The sequence below is a fragment of the Ziziphus jujuba genome, chromosome 11 (assembly GCF_031755915.1).
Source record: "Ziziphus jujuba cultivar Dongzao chromosome 11, ASM3175591v1".
In the NCBI taxonomy this organism is placed as follows: Eukaryota; Viridiplantae; Streptophyta; class Magnoliopsida; order Rosales; family Rhamnaceae; genus Ziziphus; species Ziziphus jujuba.
Genome location: NC_083389.1, coordinates 23984099 through 23998080, shown reverse-complemented (window position 1 = coordinate 23998080; position 13982 = coordinate 23984099). Strand labels below are relative to the sequence as shown.

The window sequence follows — 13982 nt, the reverse complement described above, 5'->3', positions numbered from 1 at the left end:
TTTAATTTTATGAAGACTATAAAGATAATTTAGATTGTTATAAGAAATATGAATGATTTATTTAAAATCGGAGAGATATTTTTGTATTTATCTCAAATATTAAAGGTGCGAATGAAATATTGTTTTTCTTTTTAATATCTTTAAAATTGTCTAAATTATTACCATATTAAAATATTTATTATTTTTAATCTCTTTTCAATTTTTTTTCATTTATTAATCATCCAAATAACAATAATTAATAAATATATATTTTTTTAATACTTCATTTTTCTTTCTTTTTCTTGTTCAACATTTTTATTTTATTTTTTTGCCTTTTCTCCATTCAATCCAAACATTCTTACGGTTTAAGTCATGTTAGAAAATTATAGCATGGTACTTGGATATACATAAAAATATGTTTTGTTATTTGTTAATGCCTGGGATGGCCATTAGTGGGCTCTACGGTGCGTTGCGCCGTCATCAATCAACAATAAATAACATTTCGATGAAATGAAATTTCTGAAAATTCTCACGATCTCGCCTCTTTCCCTGTTTCTCCAGCAATCCCTCGACCCGCGCAGGTCGCTGCCGCTTTTCAAACCGCAAGGGTCATTGTCGCGTATGCGGAGTTATTCTCTCTCTTGATCTGAGTTGCGAGTTGCATCGGTGAGACTCTTGTATCCATTAGACTGCTAGGCCTGAGGGTCGAGTTTGTTAAGCTGGGCCGCGCTTCGTGGGTATGTTTTGCTCTCAATTTTTCTGATTTGGGTTTTGATGTTTGAGTCACAATGTTGATGTTTCGCCGCCGTCCAGTCTAGCCCATCTAATTTTTTATTTTGTGTTTTTATAGCTTCTCGGTTAATCTCCGGTTTACCCTTTCATTTATATCTATTGCTGCATTAGATTGTTTGATTAGTTTGAAAGCATAAGTCTCATAAATTTGTAGGTGCCTAAAAAAATGAGATAAATGTATAGGAGTAAGTCAAAGTGCTAATGACTTGTATGAACACCTTTTCTTCTACATTCATAACAAAGTTTTCAACTTAAATTGGACGCAAGAAACTCATTGGTTTAGTTGTTAAGATCAAGGGCTGGCTTCGCACACTACTGATTTGAAGCCGACTCCTTTCTACTTGTTCCGTCATGCTTCCCCTCTGCCTTTGGTCGAGATGTATTGGTCAACTGTCCGAAACTGTCAAAAGCTGTATGCGATTATAGAAAATTGAAGCTGTGCATGACTTAGTTTTGTCTTTTTTTATGGTTGTACAATGAACAATTTATGTTGTTCCTGATCCATAGAAGTAATTTACTTTCTCAACGCGCATGCTTTTACATGCAGTCTTATTGCTCGTCAAACAAAAACAGTTGCTGGTATTTTCTTTCAATTAGCAAGGTAGAATTCTTTTATTCAATATCTGATAGTTTAGTGGCTGTATTTTCCTAGTTTGAAATTTATGCATATATATATATATGATCTCCTTGCCTAGGAAATTCGTAGCGACATATAATATAAGATTTGATGTGATGATCTGGGTCTTTCTAAAAGAAGACTACTCCTTGTCAATGAATCGAATGAGGTTAATTAAAAGGGTTTCTGCTGTTTATCTTCTCTTTTCTTATTATGGTTGTATCATGAACAGATTAATGTTGTTCCTGACATTTTCCCCCTTTCTCCATTAGCTGATATTAATTACAGTACTTCACAGTCTATACTTGCATTATTTACATGCAGTTTTGTTGCTTCTAAAACAAAGCTATTGATGGAACTTGGAAGAGTGTTGCTTTTCGTGGTGAGAATAATTATCTTAAGACTTTCATTATCTTGCTGAGAATGGTGGAGTAATATATATTGTTCTGTTTCTTTGTAGAAGAACCAATATTATTTATGCCAACATCGATTTCCATCTGACATATTACCAGCAATGTTTATATCACAATGATTTTCTCTTCAAATTTAAGTTTCATTTCTTGGGTTACACGATAAATCCTGCATATAAAGATGCATGCAAGAGGACCATTTTAATGGAGAATATATTTTGAGAAAAGTGTAATTTTCCTTATTTTAATTGATTAAGAGTCCCTAATTTACAGACTTGAGTCTCTTAACAGGTGGGTCGTTGGTGTAATTTTCCTGACTTTAATTTGATTAAAAGTCCCTAATTTACAGATATGAGTCTCTTAACAGGTGGGTCCTTGGTGTAATTTTCCTGACTTTAATTTGATTCAAAGTCCCTAAATTTACAGATGAGTCTCTTATGTTTGGGTCCTTTTATATCGGCTAATACTATGACTTTTTTTTTTTTTTTAATGCCAATTAGGAAAGGGAAAGGGAATGCTCCCTTTATTTATCCATTTTTACTTTCTCTTTGGTTTCCCGACCTTTGGTATGTATTGGCTTATGTAATATTTTTGATAAAAACACAGTGATGAACTGCCTTCTGCCTTTAAAAAATGCATGGTTTCTCCACTGTTGATGGCTTTGTGGAGATAACTGAATGCTTAGCTGAGATGATCAAATATGTGGCAAATGAACCCTCTGTAGGGTTGTTCTACGTTCAGCAGCACACTCAAAATGCAGTGCCGAACCTGATTACTCTTAGGAAAAATGTCATGGATAAGTCTCGTGAAACAACTTTGCATACTGAAGATTCAGAGGATTCTTTAACCATGTTGAGGTCAATGAAAGAATGTGGATTCCCTATTGCTGATGAGATGATAAGGGACATAAAGAAATCTCTGCTTGTCATGTCGAAGAAACAGCCAAGAAAAGGGTTAATACATGACTCTGTATCCGCTTTTCAGATTGGAAGAAATTGGGAACCAGCAAGTTGGCGTCGTAGTGAAGATTATGGTCAGCAGGACAGTGAAAGCGATAGTTATTTTTCTTCTGTATTCAAGTCTGCAAAGCAAAAGGCTAGCAATTTCAAGTGGTCACAACTAAGTTCTAAAGAATCATTACATGCCAAGGATGAGAAGATGATGTCGTATCCCAATCCACCACAATCAGTTGCATCTGCTGCTAGCACTAGTTCATCTCGCCATGATGTGGAGGCTGATGAGCTGCCTTTGTCAGTTCCATTTACAGATGAGCCACAAGAAACAGAGATTGGCATAAGCTCTCCGCCTCGTAATTTATCTTCACTGTCGGAGAACTATGATGACTTCAAGGCTGACAAGGAAGCAAAATTAGAGGAGTGGTTAGAAGAGACTGGCAATCTAGATCATCACGAGGGAGCAAGTGATGCAGATGGAGTTAAGCCTTGACAAGATGTTAAAGGCCTTGGCCTGTAAATACTGATGTTTGTAATGTGATTATCTATGGATTGCAATTATATATGCAGATGATTTCTTGTAACACTGGTTTTTCAAATTTATTTGTATTTCAAAAAGAATAAAAATTTGCATTAGTTTGTCCATCTCATAATTTTTTAACTGAATGATTCATAATGGTGTTTCTAGATGGTATATAAATATATATATATATATATATATGTAGGATATGTTGATTCAAATGCTATGGGTTCGTCATTCCTGCAATTAAAATTGCCCCTTACTGACCTGTTGTATAATGCTAGTTCCACGAAAGGCCCCAAAAATAAAATATTTACGAGTGGATTTGAGCATATTTGGTGATTTTGCTTTATAAGAAAGGTTTCATAATGTATAAATGCTCTTCAGTTCCAATTGTATACGTAAAATTAGAGCTCCAACAAGATGGTTGAGCCGAATTACGGGTAGACAATGAAGTAACATCCTACTTGGATTGCTGCTGAGGTTTATATATATATATATATTATTTTATACTTGAACCCGAAGATGAGAGATTATATAACATGTTATGTTTGGCACTTACTTCAATGAGTCTTCTAGTTTTATGAGTTTCTTCTTCTTCGTTTTCTTTTTTATCATCATTTGTAATAATTCTTCTTTTTTGTTTCGATGTTTCAAATTCAATATCTCCTAATCATAGATGTGAATGAAGTAACATCTATGTAAAATTAGGAGTAAACAATGAAGTAATATCCTACTTGGATTGCTGCTGAGGTTTATATATATATATATTATTTTATACTTGAACCCGAAGATGAGAGATTATATAACATGTTATGTTTGGCACTTACTTCGATGAATCTTCTAGCTTTATTAGTTTCTTCTTCTTCTTTTTCTTTTTTTATCATCATTTGTAATAATTTCTCTTTTTTTTTTTTTTTTTTTTTTTTTTTTTTTTTCGCTGATTCAAATTCTATATCTCCTAATCATAGATGTGAATGGCTTATTAAGAATCAACCTCTTGGCTTTTAAGCTGAATGCATTCCATCTGAACTTGATGGGAATATAATTTTTTGCTATTTATTGTTGAGCACTGCGTATTTTCAATTGACTTATGAAATTTAACGATCGACTTCAATTTTGGGCCTCTGCTTTGTCCCCTATGTTATAATGGATCCTGCATTTTAACCCTTGTTTTTTTTTTTTTTTTTTCACTCCAATTTAGTACCTTTAATTTTGGTTTCGATTTAGACTATATATTTATATATTATTTGAGACCATCAATTTTAGTTTTTTTTTTTTTTTCTCCCAATATTGATTGAAAGAGTGAAAATTTTGGAAAATAGAATTTTCATCATAAAATTTATAGAATTTTCATTATCTTCAACCTTGCTTGAATTATGAGTTTTATATACAATGTTACTATCTATTCAACTTTTTCATATAGGAGTTTTTCAGTAGGAAAACAAGCTTTTCTTCTAATATACTTTATCCCTAATTCTTTTTTATTATCTTAAATTTCTAGATTGATCTCGCCTTATTTATTTTCAACCTTGTGAACAAATAAACTTAATCCAATTAATTCAATTGCCTAAATTATGAGTCTTTTGAGTTTTAGTAGAAGAATAAGTCTTTCTTTGACTATACATGAACAAACAACTCATATATCATTAAATTTTCATTCAGTTTATATATTCCGAATTTAATTTTCTATTTTGGTATACAAAACTTGGATGGGTTCAAATAGTTCGGATTATGTATATCAAAAAAGTTCATTTATCATTGAATTTCTATTTCGGTTTATATAATCTAAATCCAATTGTTTTTTCCAGTAGATAATTTCAGATCGTCCAAATTATATATGACGAATATAATCTAAACGGTTCAAAATATCCGTGTTATATAATCCAGAAACAATTGTCTTCTTCTCCAGTATATATATATATAACCTGAATGGATTCAAGTTGTCTAAACTACATATACTAGATCCAAGTTTTTTCTCTTATGTACACAATTCAGATGAGTTAAAATCATCCCAAACTATATGCTAAACGACTTCAAAGTTCATGTTCCATTTTTTTCAATTTTTAATGCAGTTCATGTGAACGAATTTGTTTTTGAAAAAAACAAAAAAAAAGAAGAAAACAAATAAAATATAAAGACTAGATAAATAGTGTCGAAAGGAATGGTTTCCCAACTATTTTTTTGTCCATCTTTTCTTATTGATCACTAAATTTCACTGTTTCCATTGTTAGGATTCTTTATTTTTCTTAAACTCTAATAGTTTATTTTTATTCTATGTAAGGATAATTGTGACATTTAATCACAATATATTTTTGGAATATTAAAATGTAACGAAAAATGTAATTCGGTTATTAAATTTGGTAGTATGAACGGAACCTCCCAAAATACATTCTAATCACCTGTTTATCCGAAAAAAAAAAAAAAAAAAAAAACATTCTAACCATCCTTTTTATATTCTAAAAATCCTTTTTAGCTCCCAAAATACATTCTAACGATCCTATTTATATTCTAACAATCCCTTTCTAGATGTGTAAGTGTATTGGAAACCCTAAGTCGTTACATTTGAACCAACGATGCTGAGAATCTCCATTGATCAGCAATCTTCTAACCAATCAAAGATAACTATAATTTTATGCAAGGCATAAACCAGTAAAACCTAAATCATCCGACAACTTCACTAGTGAAGAACAATCAGATTTATATGAATTCTGGAGATAAAGATACTGTCTGTACAAAAAAGGATTATCATCTCTTCTCCGAGAAAATCAACTCGTCAAACACAAAACATATAACCAAGCCCTCCTTCCCAAGTTCCTTGCATACATGTGGAACTCAATAACAAAAACATCCTACTCGGTTCAACAGCGAAGACAATTCATGGCAGAGCTGCTGAAGAAAACAGAAACTGATTCCATCTGAAGTAGAAGTTTCCATATATGTGCTGAGAAAGAAGACTGGAGGTCATCTTGCAGATGAAGTCTCATAGATTTACACCTAAAGGCCATCTAAGAGGATCGATCAGACAACAGTTTCAACGTATACCAAGCTGCGACAAGCTCAAGTCTAAGTCAATCATGGTCATCAGGTAATAATTTCCTTCAGACAGAAACACCAGTATAACTATGTCCAAAAATATACCCACTTGTTTATAACAGAATCTCCATACAATTGTGGTGAACTACAAGCACCTGGAAGGATCTAGGTCCATTCCCATATAGCAACAAAAGATTACTAGAGGTCATTCAAAAACCTCGGCCATGCATAGGTCCAATTTTTCAATACCATTATTAACTCTGGAATAAGTTTCATGCATGGTAGGTAAAATTCAGCCAGGGCACCGCTCACCACTTCCAACGGGATATCAAAGGCCATTATCACCAGCCCACTTAATTCAGGCATCTTGAAAAGGTTGCTGTGGGCTTACCAGATAATTTCTGGGCTGTACTCGATCGTAGAGGCTAAAAGTAGGCAGCACAGGAGAGGAGGCACAAATATCCTGATCAGTTGACAGAAGCATTTGTGGATTATGATCATCAATCCAATAACACGACAAGCAAAAACTGCTCAAGTAGTGATCAGAGTTTCCATAACAATAATTAGAGTGGTCCTCTTTGACAAATTGAAGTTGGATAGAGAAAAAATGCTGCACAAATAATAATAAATAAATAAATAACAAAAAGAAGAAGAAGAAGTTACATATCTTTGAACAAGGATAAAAACACAAAGAACATTTAACTCCCCCTTAGAAGAAAATATAGAATGTTAATGAATTCTAACCCAAAGCAGTACCTGACACACAAAACAAAGTAGATACAAAGTACAAACAACAGTAACACATGATTCTGATTTTAGTACAACCAATCAACATATCAATTGAGTAATTAAAACCTGAGTACAAATTTAAATTTAGTTAACATGTACAAACGACCAAAACACATCAAACCCAATATTTAAAATGGGTGTCATGAGAACAGATTTGGAAATCAATTGTAAATTTTGTTTTCTATACATACCATCCTCTATATTAATAGCAGATTCAATGCTAACAGCTGGCGGTCATCAATAAAATGCTAGAAATCCCATCACAAATAGTAGGGTCATAAACAGTTTTAATCATTTTTACTTTCCAGTTTGGAAAAATAGGTTTTTCTAATAAAGGCAACAGTGGCACCAAATACAAGAAATTACCATCAAGATGAAGCAAATAATCAATTTGATGACCAACTGCAGAGAATTTGACAATTCAAAACCTAACAAACAATATTCAGTCATATAAATGATACTGGTAAAAGAATTTGCACATGGCTTGCTATTGATTAGAAAGAACAAATATAGGTGAATATATTACATAATAGTGCTCTATAATTATCTCATGAGACAATCAAGAACTTGATCACATCCAAAGCAAAACCAACAGACAAACAGGGTGAAATACAGGCACCAAAAAAACAAAGAAAGAAAAAAAAATTCCAGGAAGGGGACTTTAACGAAGAATAATACAACAGAATTCCATAGTGTGTTTATATATATATATATATATATATAAACTGCAGTTTTTCTCTCATCAGACATCCTAATGGGATTTGGCATGGATTCTCATCATGCAACATGTTGCGGGAAAAAAAAGTCACGCAACATGTTGCGTAACACTAGCCTGCACCAAAATCCATCACTGTAACTTGATGAAAGACTGGATATTTAAACTTGTATCATATATATATATATACATACTTTCATTCATTAGATTGCCGTTTTTATTGAAGATGAATTTTTCAAAAAGAAAAGGAAAAACTTTTATCAAAATGAGCCTTGTTGTATACCTTTTGAAATGATTTTATATTTATATTTGGTGTCTGCTTTTTTTGTTTTCATTTATTTGTTTTATGATATATATATATATATATAACTTTAATCTTTTAGTGATTAACATAACTATCATGTAAAGTACAAGCCAATTATACACAAACCATATGTAAAACTTTTAAACAAACTGAAAACCAAAAACCAAAAATATCAACATTACCAAATGAGCAGAAATTATAAAATCTAATTGCCAAATATAATAAACCCAGACAAGTAATAGTAAATTATATCTAAAAATAATAAACTGATAATACTAAAATGATAAAAAGAACATAACATAAAATATGCCTCAGGAGGAGCTCTAAGACCATAGTAAATCAAGTGAAAGAAAGAGAAAGTAAAAAAGAAGTGAGGATGTGCGCCCACCCTGTGACCCAATGTTGATCTGCCAGTGTCTCCAACAACCAACTTCTAAATGGGACTCACCTCTCTAACAAAAGAGCCAGTCAACTCACTGCTTCAAGTTCGACATCTCACTCTGACTTTGTCCTAACAATATACAGAAATTTACATCAGACTCCTTTTAGAAAATTCTGAACTAATTTTTTTGCAGTGAAATTCTAGCGCCTATTCTAAAACACAAGCAGGAAAAAAAATGGAAAAATAAAGTATCATATATGTGTATATATATATATATATAAATCTTGTAACCTCAAATTATGAAATATATATTTTTTTTAATAAAAACAGAGAGAAAGACGGAGAGAGACAAAGGCCTTATTTAGCACAATAAGATTGGATTTATGTTTCTGACAGTTCTTTTTTCTTTTCTTTTTTTTTTTTTTCCTTTTTTTTGTGGTCATCATCTCTGACAGGAGTTGAGAGGTCTATATCTGGATTGAACTCAATTGGTTGATTTAACATTATTGTGTTGGGCTTTGTGTAACAGTGGCCTGGACTATATTTTTCAAATTTGAAACTACTATAAAATAAACATAAACCATTTCTTCTTTATGTAATAAAATATAAATAATTTTGATCTAAGAAAAAAAATAGGGATGCATACAACTTTTTAGGTGAAAATTGTGACTACTTAAGAATTGGTGATGATTCTTCAAAATAATAATAATAATAAAAATTAAGAATCGGTGATGGAGAGGCAAAGGATATCTGAGAAGTTTGGACATGCCGCGTGCATCAATATTTGGCTCAGCTAGTCCCATTATCAAATATATTTTTACTTCCACTGAACTGCCGAAGTAGCATGCACATTGACGCTAGTGCAATAAAAGTAAATACAAAAAATACTCCATATTTACCTGAATCCATTGTATCAGGAAGTGATTGATTAATGGTTTTACTTTCCTCTGATGCTTTACCATTTATCAAGTTGGAAATAGGTGTCAAAGCATTACTGCTGCGCACTACTTTAGCCCTTCTGGAAAAATTAAGGAACAATTAGGATAGTAGAAAAACAAATAAATAAATAACACTCTATGAGTACAATGTTTTATATACCAAGGAAAAACATTTAAAAGATACTTAAAATGTCAAAGCAATAGAAGTCTTAAGATCTGCAGATTATACCTGATCAATTTTCGTTTTAAAGTGCCTGTTTTCAGCTTCGATGTCCCTGTCCCATAATCATGTTAAATGTAATACTAGGTTCTATGATGACTAAATCAGGAGGAAATATTGGTTATGTTCAACTTCAACTGCTCACCTGACTTTAGAGCCAAAGAAGTTGAAGTCGGTTTACGATTGCCCCTCTCAGCTTTTATGGAGGCAATAACAGAATCAGCGGTGGGCCCCAAACCTTTTCTTCCAACCAGCTTTACTCCCAGCTTCTCACAGAGGTAATTCAACCTCATTTCATCTCCTCCTCTCACTTCTCTCAGCTCAAGAGCCTGTTGCCTTGACAACAAAGTATAAACATGTAGCTGTTGCTGCTGATTAAAATGTGACTGAAGCTGCTGAAAAAGTAACTTGTTTGAATGCTGTTGATCCAATTTTGAACCTTCATGACTCTTTTTCCTTGGTTCATCAAACACCACTCTTAAAATTGCTGTTGACTTTGGATCAGCACTCTTTCGACCAAAAATAACAGAGAAGCTCCCAAATTCTAGATCAGGCTCTCTGAATAAATCTGCAAGAAGAGAAGCACAAGAATGGGCATTCTTTGATGGGCTCCTGTTAACCTTTATCCTCGATGCCCGAGCATTAGCATAGTGAAACATATTTGCAGCTTCCCTGAGTCCAGTAAGAAAAGCTCCATGCATAGTAGCAGGATACCGCCTTGTGGTGGCCTCCCCGGCAAAAAATAGCCGTCCGTCTCCCACATTTTCAGCTAAAATATCATAGTCATCCCCTGATGCCCCCACTGCAACATTAGAATAAGAACCTAGACTGAAGGGATCACTACCCCATCTGGTACATACTGTTTGGATAGGCTCTGGGACATTTATTCCTTGTGGTTCATATATACCTGCACGCATTCATGCCAAAGTCTTGTGCTAATTAACAAATAAACAGCTAAAATTATGGTTAATATTTGAAAATACGAACACATGAACCACAGAAATATTCAGTACGCTACCAGAAGTATCAAGATTAAAATGAGAAACTCCAAAACAAGCTTGAGTAGATCAAAGCATTTTTTGTCCTTTTAAAAGAGGGGGGGGGGGGGGGGGGGGGGGGGGGGAAGGTGGCAATTATTGTTTTTGAATCACATTTGCATTGTGCATTGAGAGGATAATATAGGATGCCATGACTAAATTAATAAAAAGTGAATAACAAAAAGCACCAGATGCATTTTTCATTATATTTAATTTATAGCTGATAATGTCACAAAACTAGCTAATATATATCACAAAAATGCAGTTTGAATTTTAAGTACATAAAACTACAACATTACCCTTGAGAATTTGGATAACTCGAGTCACCGCATCTGTAGGGGGCATGCTCTCAAATTTATGTGCAGCTTCTCCTGCTACTAAAGCAATCAAGAGAGGACCCCCAGCAACTGTAGCATAGCTGTAAAAAAGAAAGAACTCCCCTCGACGGCTGGGATCATCAGAAAGGTGTCCAAAGGTATCAAGGTCTGTGCCCCAAAACACATAAGGAAAAAGCATGGCAACCTTATTCAACAACCCAAACCCTAATCTCTTTATCCCATCAAGCTTTCTCTGAGGCAACTCTGGAATAAATTTGATTGTCCCACTCTTCAAAACCCCAAGAGGAACAGTACACAGTGCCATATCACCCTCAAAAACCTGGCTTCCAGCGATTACCTGCACTCCATCGCTACCATACCTAACTGTATTTACGGTTTTCTCATACAAAATTGGAACATTTTCTGCCAATGCCTGAACCAACCTTCCATTACCACCAGGCAAAAAGCAATGGTCCCCTCCCATATCATATGGATCATCCTGGTCCCAAAATGCAAGTGAAAGCTTCGATAGCAAGCCAGCATTGGCATATTCTAAATTTGCAAGATGCCAATTAAACAAGTTCATCTCCTCAGCATTAACTGCATCCCCATAAACCTGTCTGAAAGTTTCCAACGCTGCACCAAGAGAAACATCAACCGATACATCCCCCATCAACTGCCTAAGCCTACTGGCTTTGTCCAAAAGACGGTTGAAAGCAATTTCTACCTTCATATCCATATCAGGGTCTACGGGTTTCCCGTCAAGACTATACAATGGGCATTTATCTCTAACCTTATGAAGTGAAGAACCCAATTGCCTAGCAACAATCCCAAGTGGGTTTCCCAATGTACCTGTCAAAACACTCCCACCTAAATCTGCTGCTGCAAATACCCTGTTTCCTCCCTCCATTTTCTTTGTATAAACACGCCCACCGGCACGCTTTCTACCCTCTAAAACAGTCACTTTAAACCCAAGACGCATCAATTGCCTCGCAGCAGCTAAACCTGCAAGCCCAGCACCAATTACAACCACACTTGGCTTACCCGGATCAGCCGGAATCTTATCTTTAATTGCCGGTGCGACCCCAAAATTAATATATCCATGTGAAACCAGATAATTGTAAGCAGCATCTAAAAGCGTATGACACTGTTGGGGTATTGAATCAACAAACATCTCCTTTGTAACCCAATTGGACACATTTTCTCGCCATTTTGCAATAATGTGGTTTCTTATAAGAATATAATTTACCTGTTCTATTCCCCCAATAACAGAAAGAACCCCAGCATCAATTTCCTCATCGGTGAGGGAATCTGCTGGGAACCCAGCTGTAAGCGCAATTAACGCCTCGGCCGTGGACTCTTTATTGATCACAATGATCTCGTCGGAGATATCAGGCACAGTAGTTTGTGTTAAAGAATTAGGGTTTTCTACGGTATGCTTTATTGAATTAGCTGAAATAGAAGTAGAACTAGAACCAAAATTGTCACTCTTACCGTTTAGAGTCCCGATAGGAAAGTGAGGAATTTGAAAAGATGTCGAACTACGTTGAGGCCTGCCTCGTCGTCGCTTTTTGGGAACCGAAAATGAAAGAAGCTGACTTGAACTAGGGCTAGGGATTTGGATTGAATTTGGAATTGTAGTTGAGGCAGGATCAGAGTTAGGGTTAGAGTTGAGGTTGTCTTGAGGAACAAACAAGGAAAACGGAATAGGAGGAAACGAAGCAAATTGATCGTCGGGCAAATCACTCGGCGGATTCATCGTCTTCGTGCCGGTGGTCGAGATTGTATACTTTGTCGGACGGTAATGTATAAGGATAGAAAAGATACTATTGGCTGCCGAGAAAATGTTTTTGATGTCAATTTGAATCAATAGGAAAATTCCAAACTATCCATTTTTCAGTTTCTGGCAAACTACACTGAACAACCACCAATCATAAAAATGAAATAAAATAAAAATAAATAAATAAATAATAAGGATAAATTGTATGATTGGTCATTAATATATATTGCCATTTATAAGTTGGTTTTCAAAGAATTTTTTCAGTATTTTAGTTCCCAAATTAGTCAAAACATTGTACCATTAATTTTTCTCTTCAAAATCATATCTTTTAAAGACTAATTTATAACACCATATATAGTTTCCACATTAATTTGTAATGCTTGACATAATTTGAGGATTGAATTTGATAATTGGTTAATTATATATTTAATCTTTAAATTATGTCAGTTAATTTTCAAATTATATCTTATGTTATAAATTGATCCTATCACAAAATTTACACTTACATATAATTGTAGATTTTGGACAAAATAATCTCAAAAGATTTAACGATGCAATGTTTTAATAAGTTTAAAAACTAAAGTGCAAAAAAATTTGTTTAGAAACTTACATATAAATTGTGGTATAGTTTGGTGGCCAACTGTTTAATTTACCCTAATAATATTAATGTACACACTAAAACAATAATGAGTCACAGTTCGATTTGTAGGATAATTATGATGCACACAGCGGAAACTTGATTGAAATTGAATAAAGCATGTAACAAACTAGTGTTATTATTTATTAAATTTTACTAATCTTTTGTGCAGGTCATTCCAAGCTATTCTAGCTCCAACAGAACTGTGTGTGGGCACACCTAATTACTAGAAACAAGAAAGCTTAAAGTTTTTATTTTTCTGTTTTTGTTTACCACTGAGATTTTTAGTATCTGGAAACTAAAATTACAGAAATTCTATATGGAGGCTCTTTAAAAAGCCGTCTATTTATAAACTCCAAGCTTTAGTCTCTTAAAGTTTCCTAATAACCTTGGGCCCAATATATGGGCCATATTTATCTCTAAACAATTAGTTAATGGGCTTTGCTACTTTATTAGCTAGTTTGGAGATCCAACGATCATGATTAATTAATAATCTTGATTAACGATTTAAATTGCTTCTGGAATATAAATCCAACAATTTATCCTTCTAATGCAAA

At 33.8% G+C, this 13982-nt stretch overlaps 2 protein-coding genes across 10 annotated transcripts; one reads left to right on the top strand and one right to left on the bottom strand.

Moving 5' to 3' along the window:
- The first annotated feature begins 377 nt into the window (after positions 1 to 377).
- On the top strand, positions 378 to 3395 carry LOC107404225 (uncharacterized). Of its 5 annotated transcripts, XM_048465848.2 has the most exons (5): positions 378 to 716; positions 1319 to 1372; positions 1712 to 1769; positions 2089 to 2164; positions 2404 to 3395. In XM_048465848.2, exon 5 carries the CDS (start codon positions 2431 to 2433, stop codon positions 3241 to 3243), a length of 813 nt encoding a protein of 270 aa, XP_048321805.1. In that variant the 5' UTR covers positions 378 to 716; positions 1319 to 1372; positions 1712 to 1769; positions 2089 to 2164; positions 2404 to 2430; the 3' UTR covers positions 3244 to 3395. The 5 variants fall into 5 exon arrangements, with proteins under 5 accessions (XP_048321805.1, XP_048321804.1, XP_015866664.1 ...); XM_048465847.2 differs by lacking the exon at positions 1319 to 1372; XM_016011177.4 differs by lacking the exon at positions 2089 to 2164 and having other exon boundaries at positions 380 to 716.
- A 2559-nt stretch (positions 3396 to 5954) lies between these two features.
- On the bottom strand, positions 5955 to 12931 carry LOC107433095 (protein FLOWERING LOCUS D). 5 transcript variants are annotated; one of them, XR_001582770.4, is made up of 6 exons: positions 10991 to 12931; positions 9800 to 10561; positions 9664 to 9709; positions 9396 to 9514; positions 8503 to 8625; positions 5955 to 6916 (listed from the first exon to the last, which is right to left on the bottom strand). XR_001582770.4 is itself a non-coding variant. In XM_016044344.4 (6 exons), the coding sequence occupies exons 1-5, from the start codon at positions 12765 to 12767 to the stop codon at positions 8588 to 8590; spliced, it is 2742 nt and encodes a 913-aa protein (XP_015899830.3). In that variant the 5' UTR covers positions 12768 to 12931; the 3' UTR covers positions 5955 to 6916; positions 8563 to 8587. The 5 variants fall into 5 exon arrangements, 2 of the variants coding, with proteins under 2 accessions (XP_015899830.3, XP_015899831.3); XR_001582771.4 differs by having other exon boundaries at positions 5955 to 6769; XR_001582772.4 differs by having other exon boundaries at positions 9396 to 9511.
- Between the last annotated feature and the right edge of the window lie 1051 nt (positions 12932 to 13982).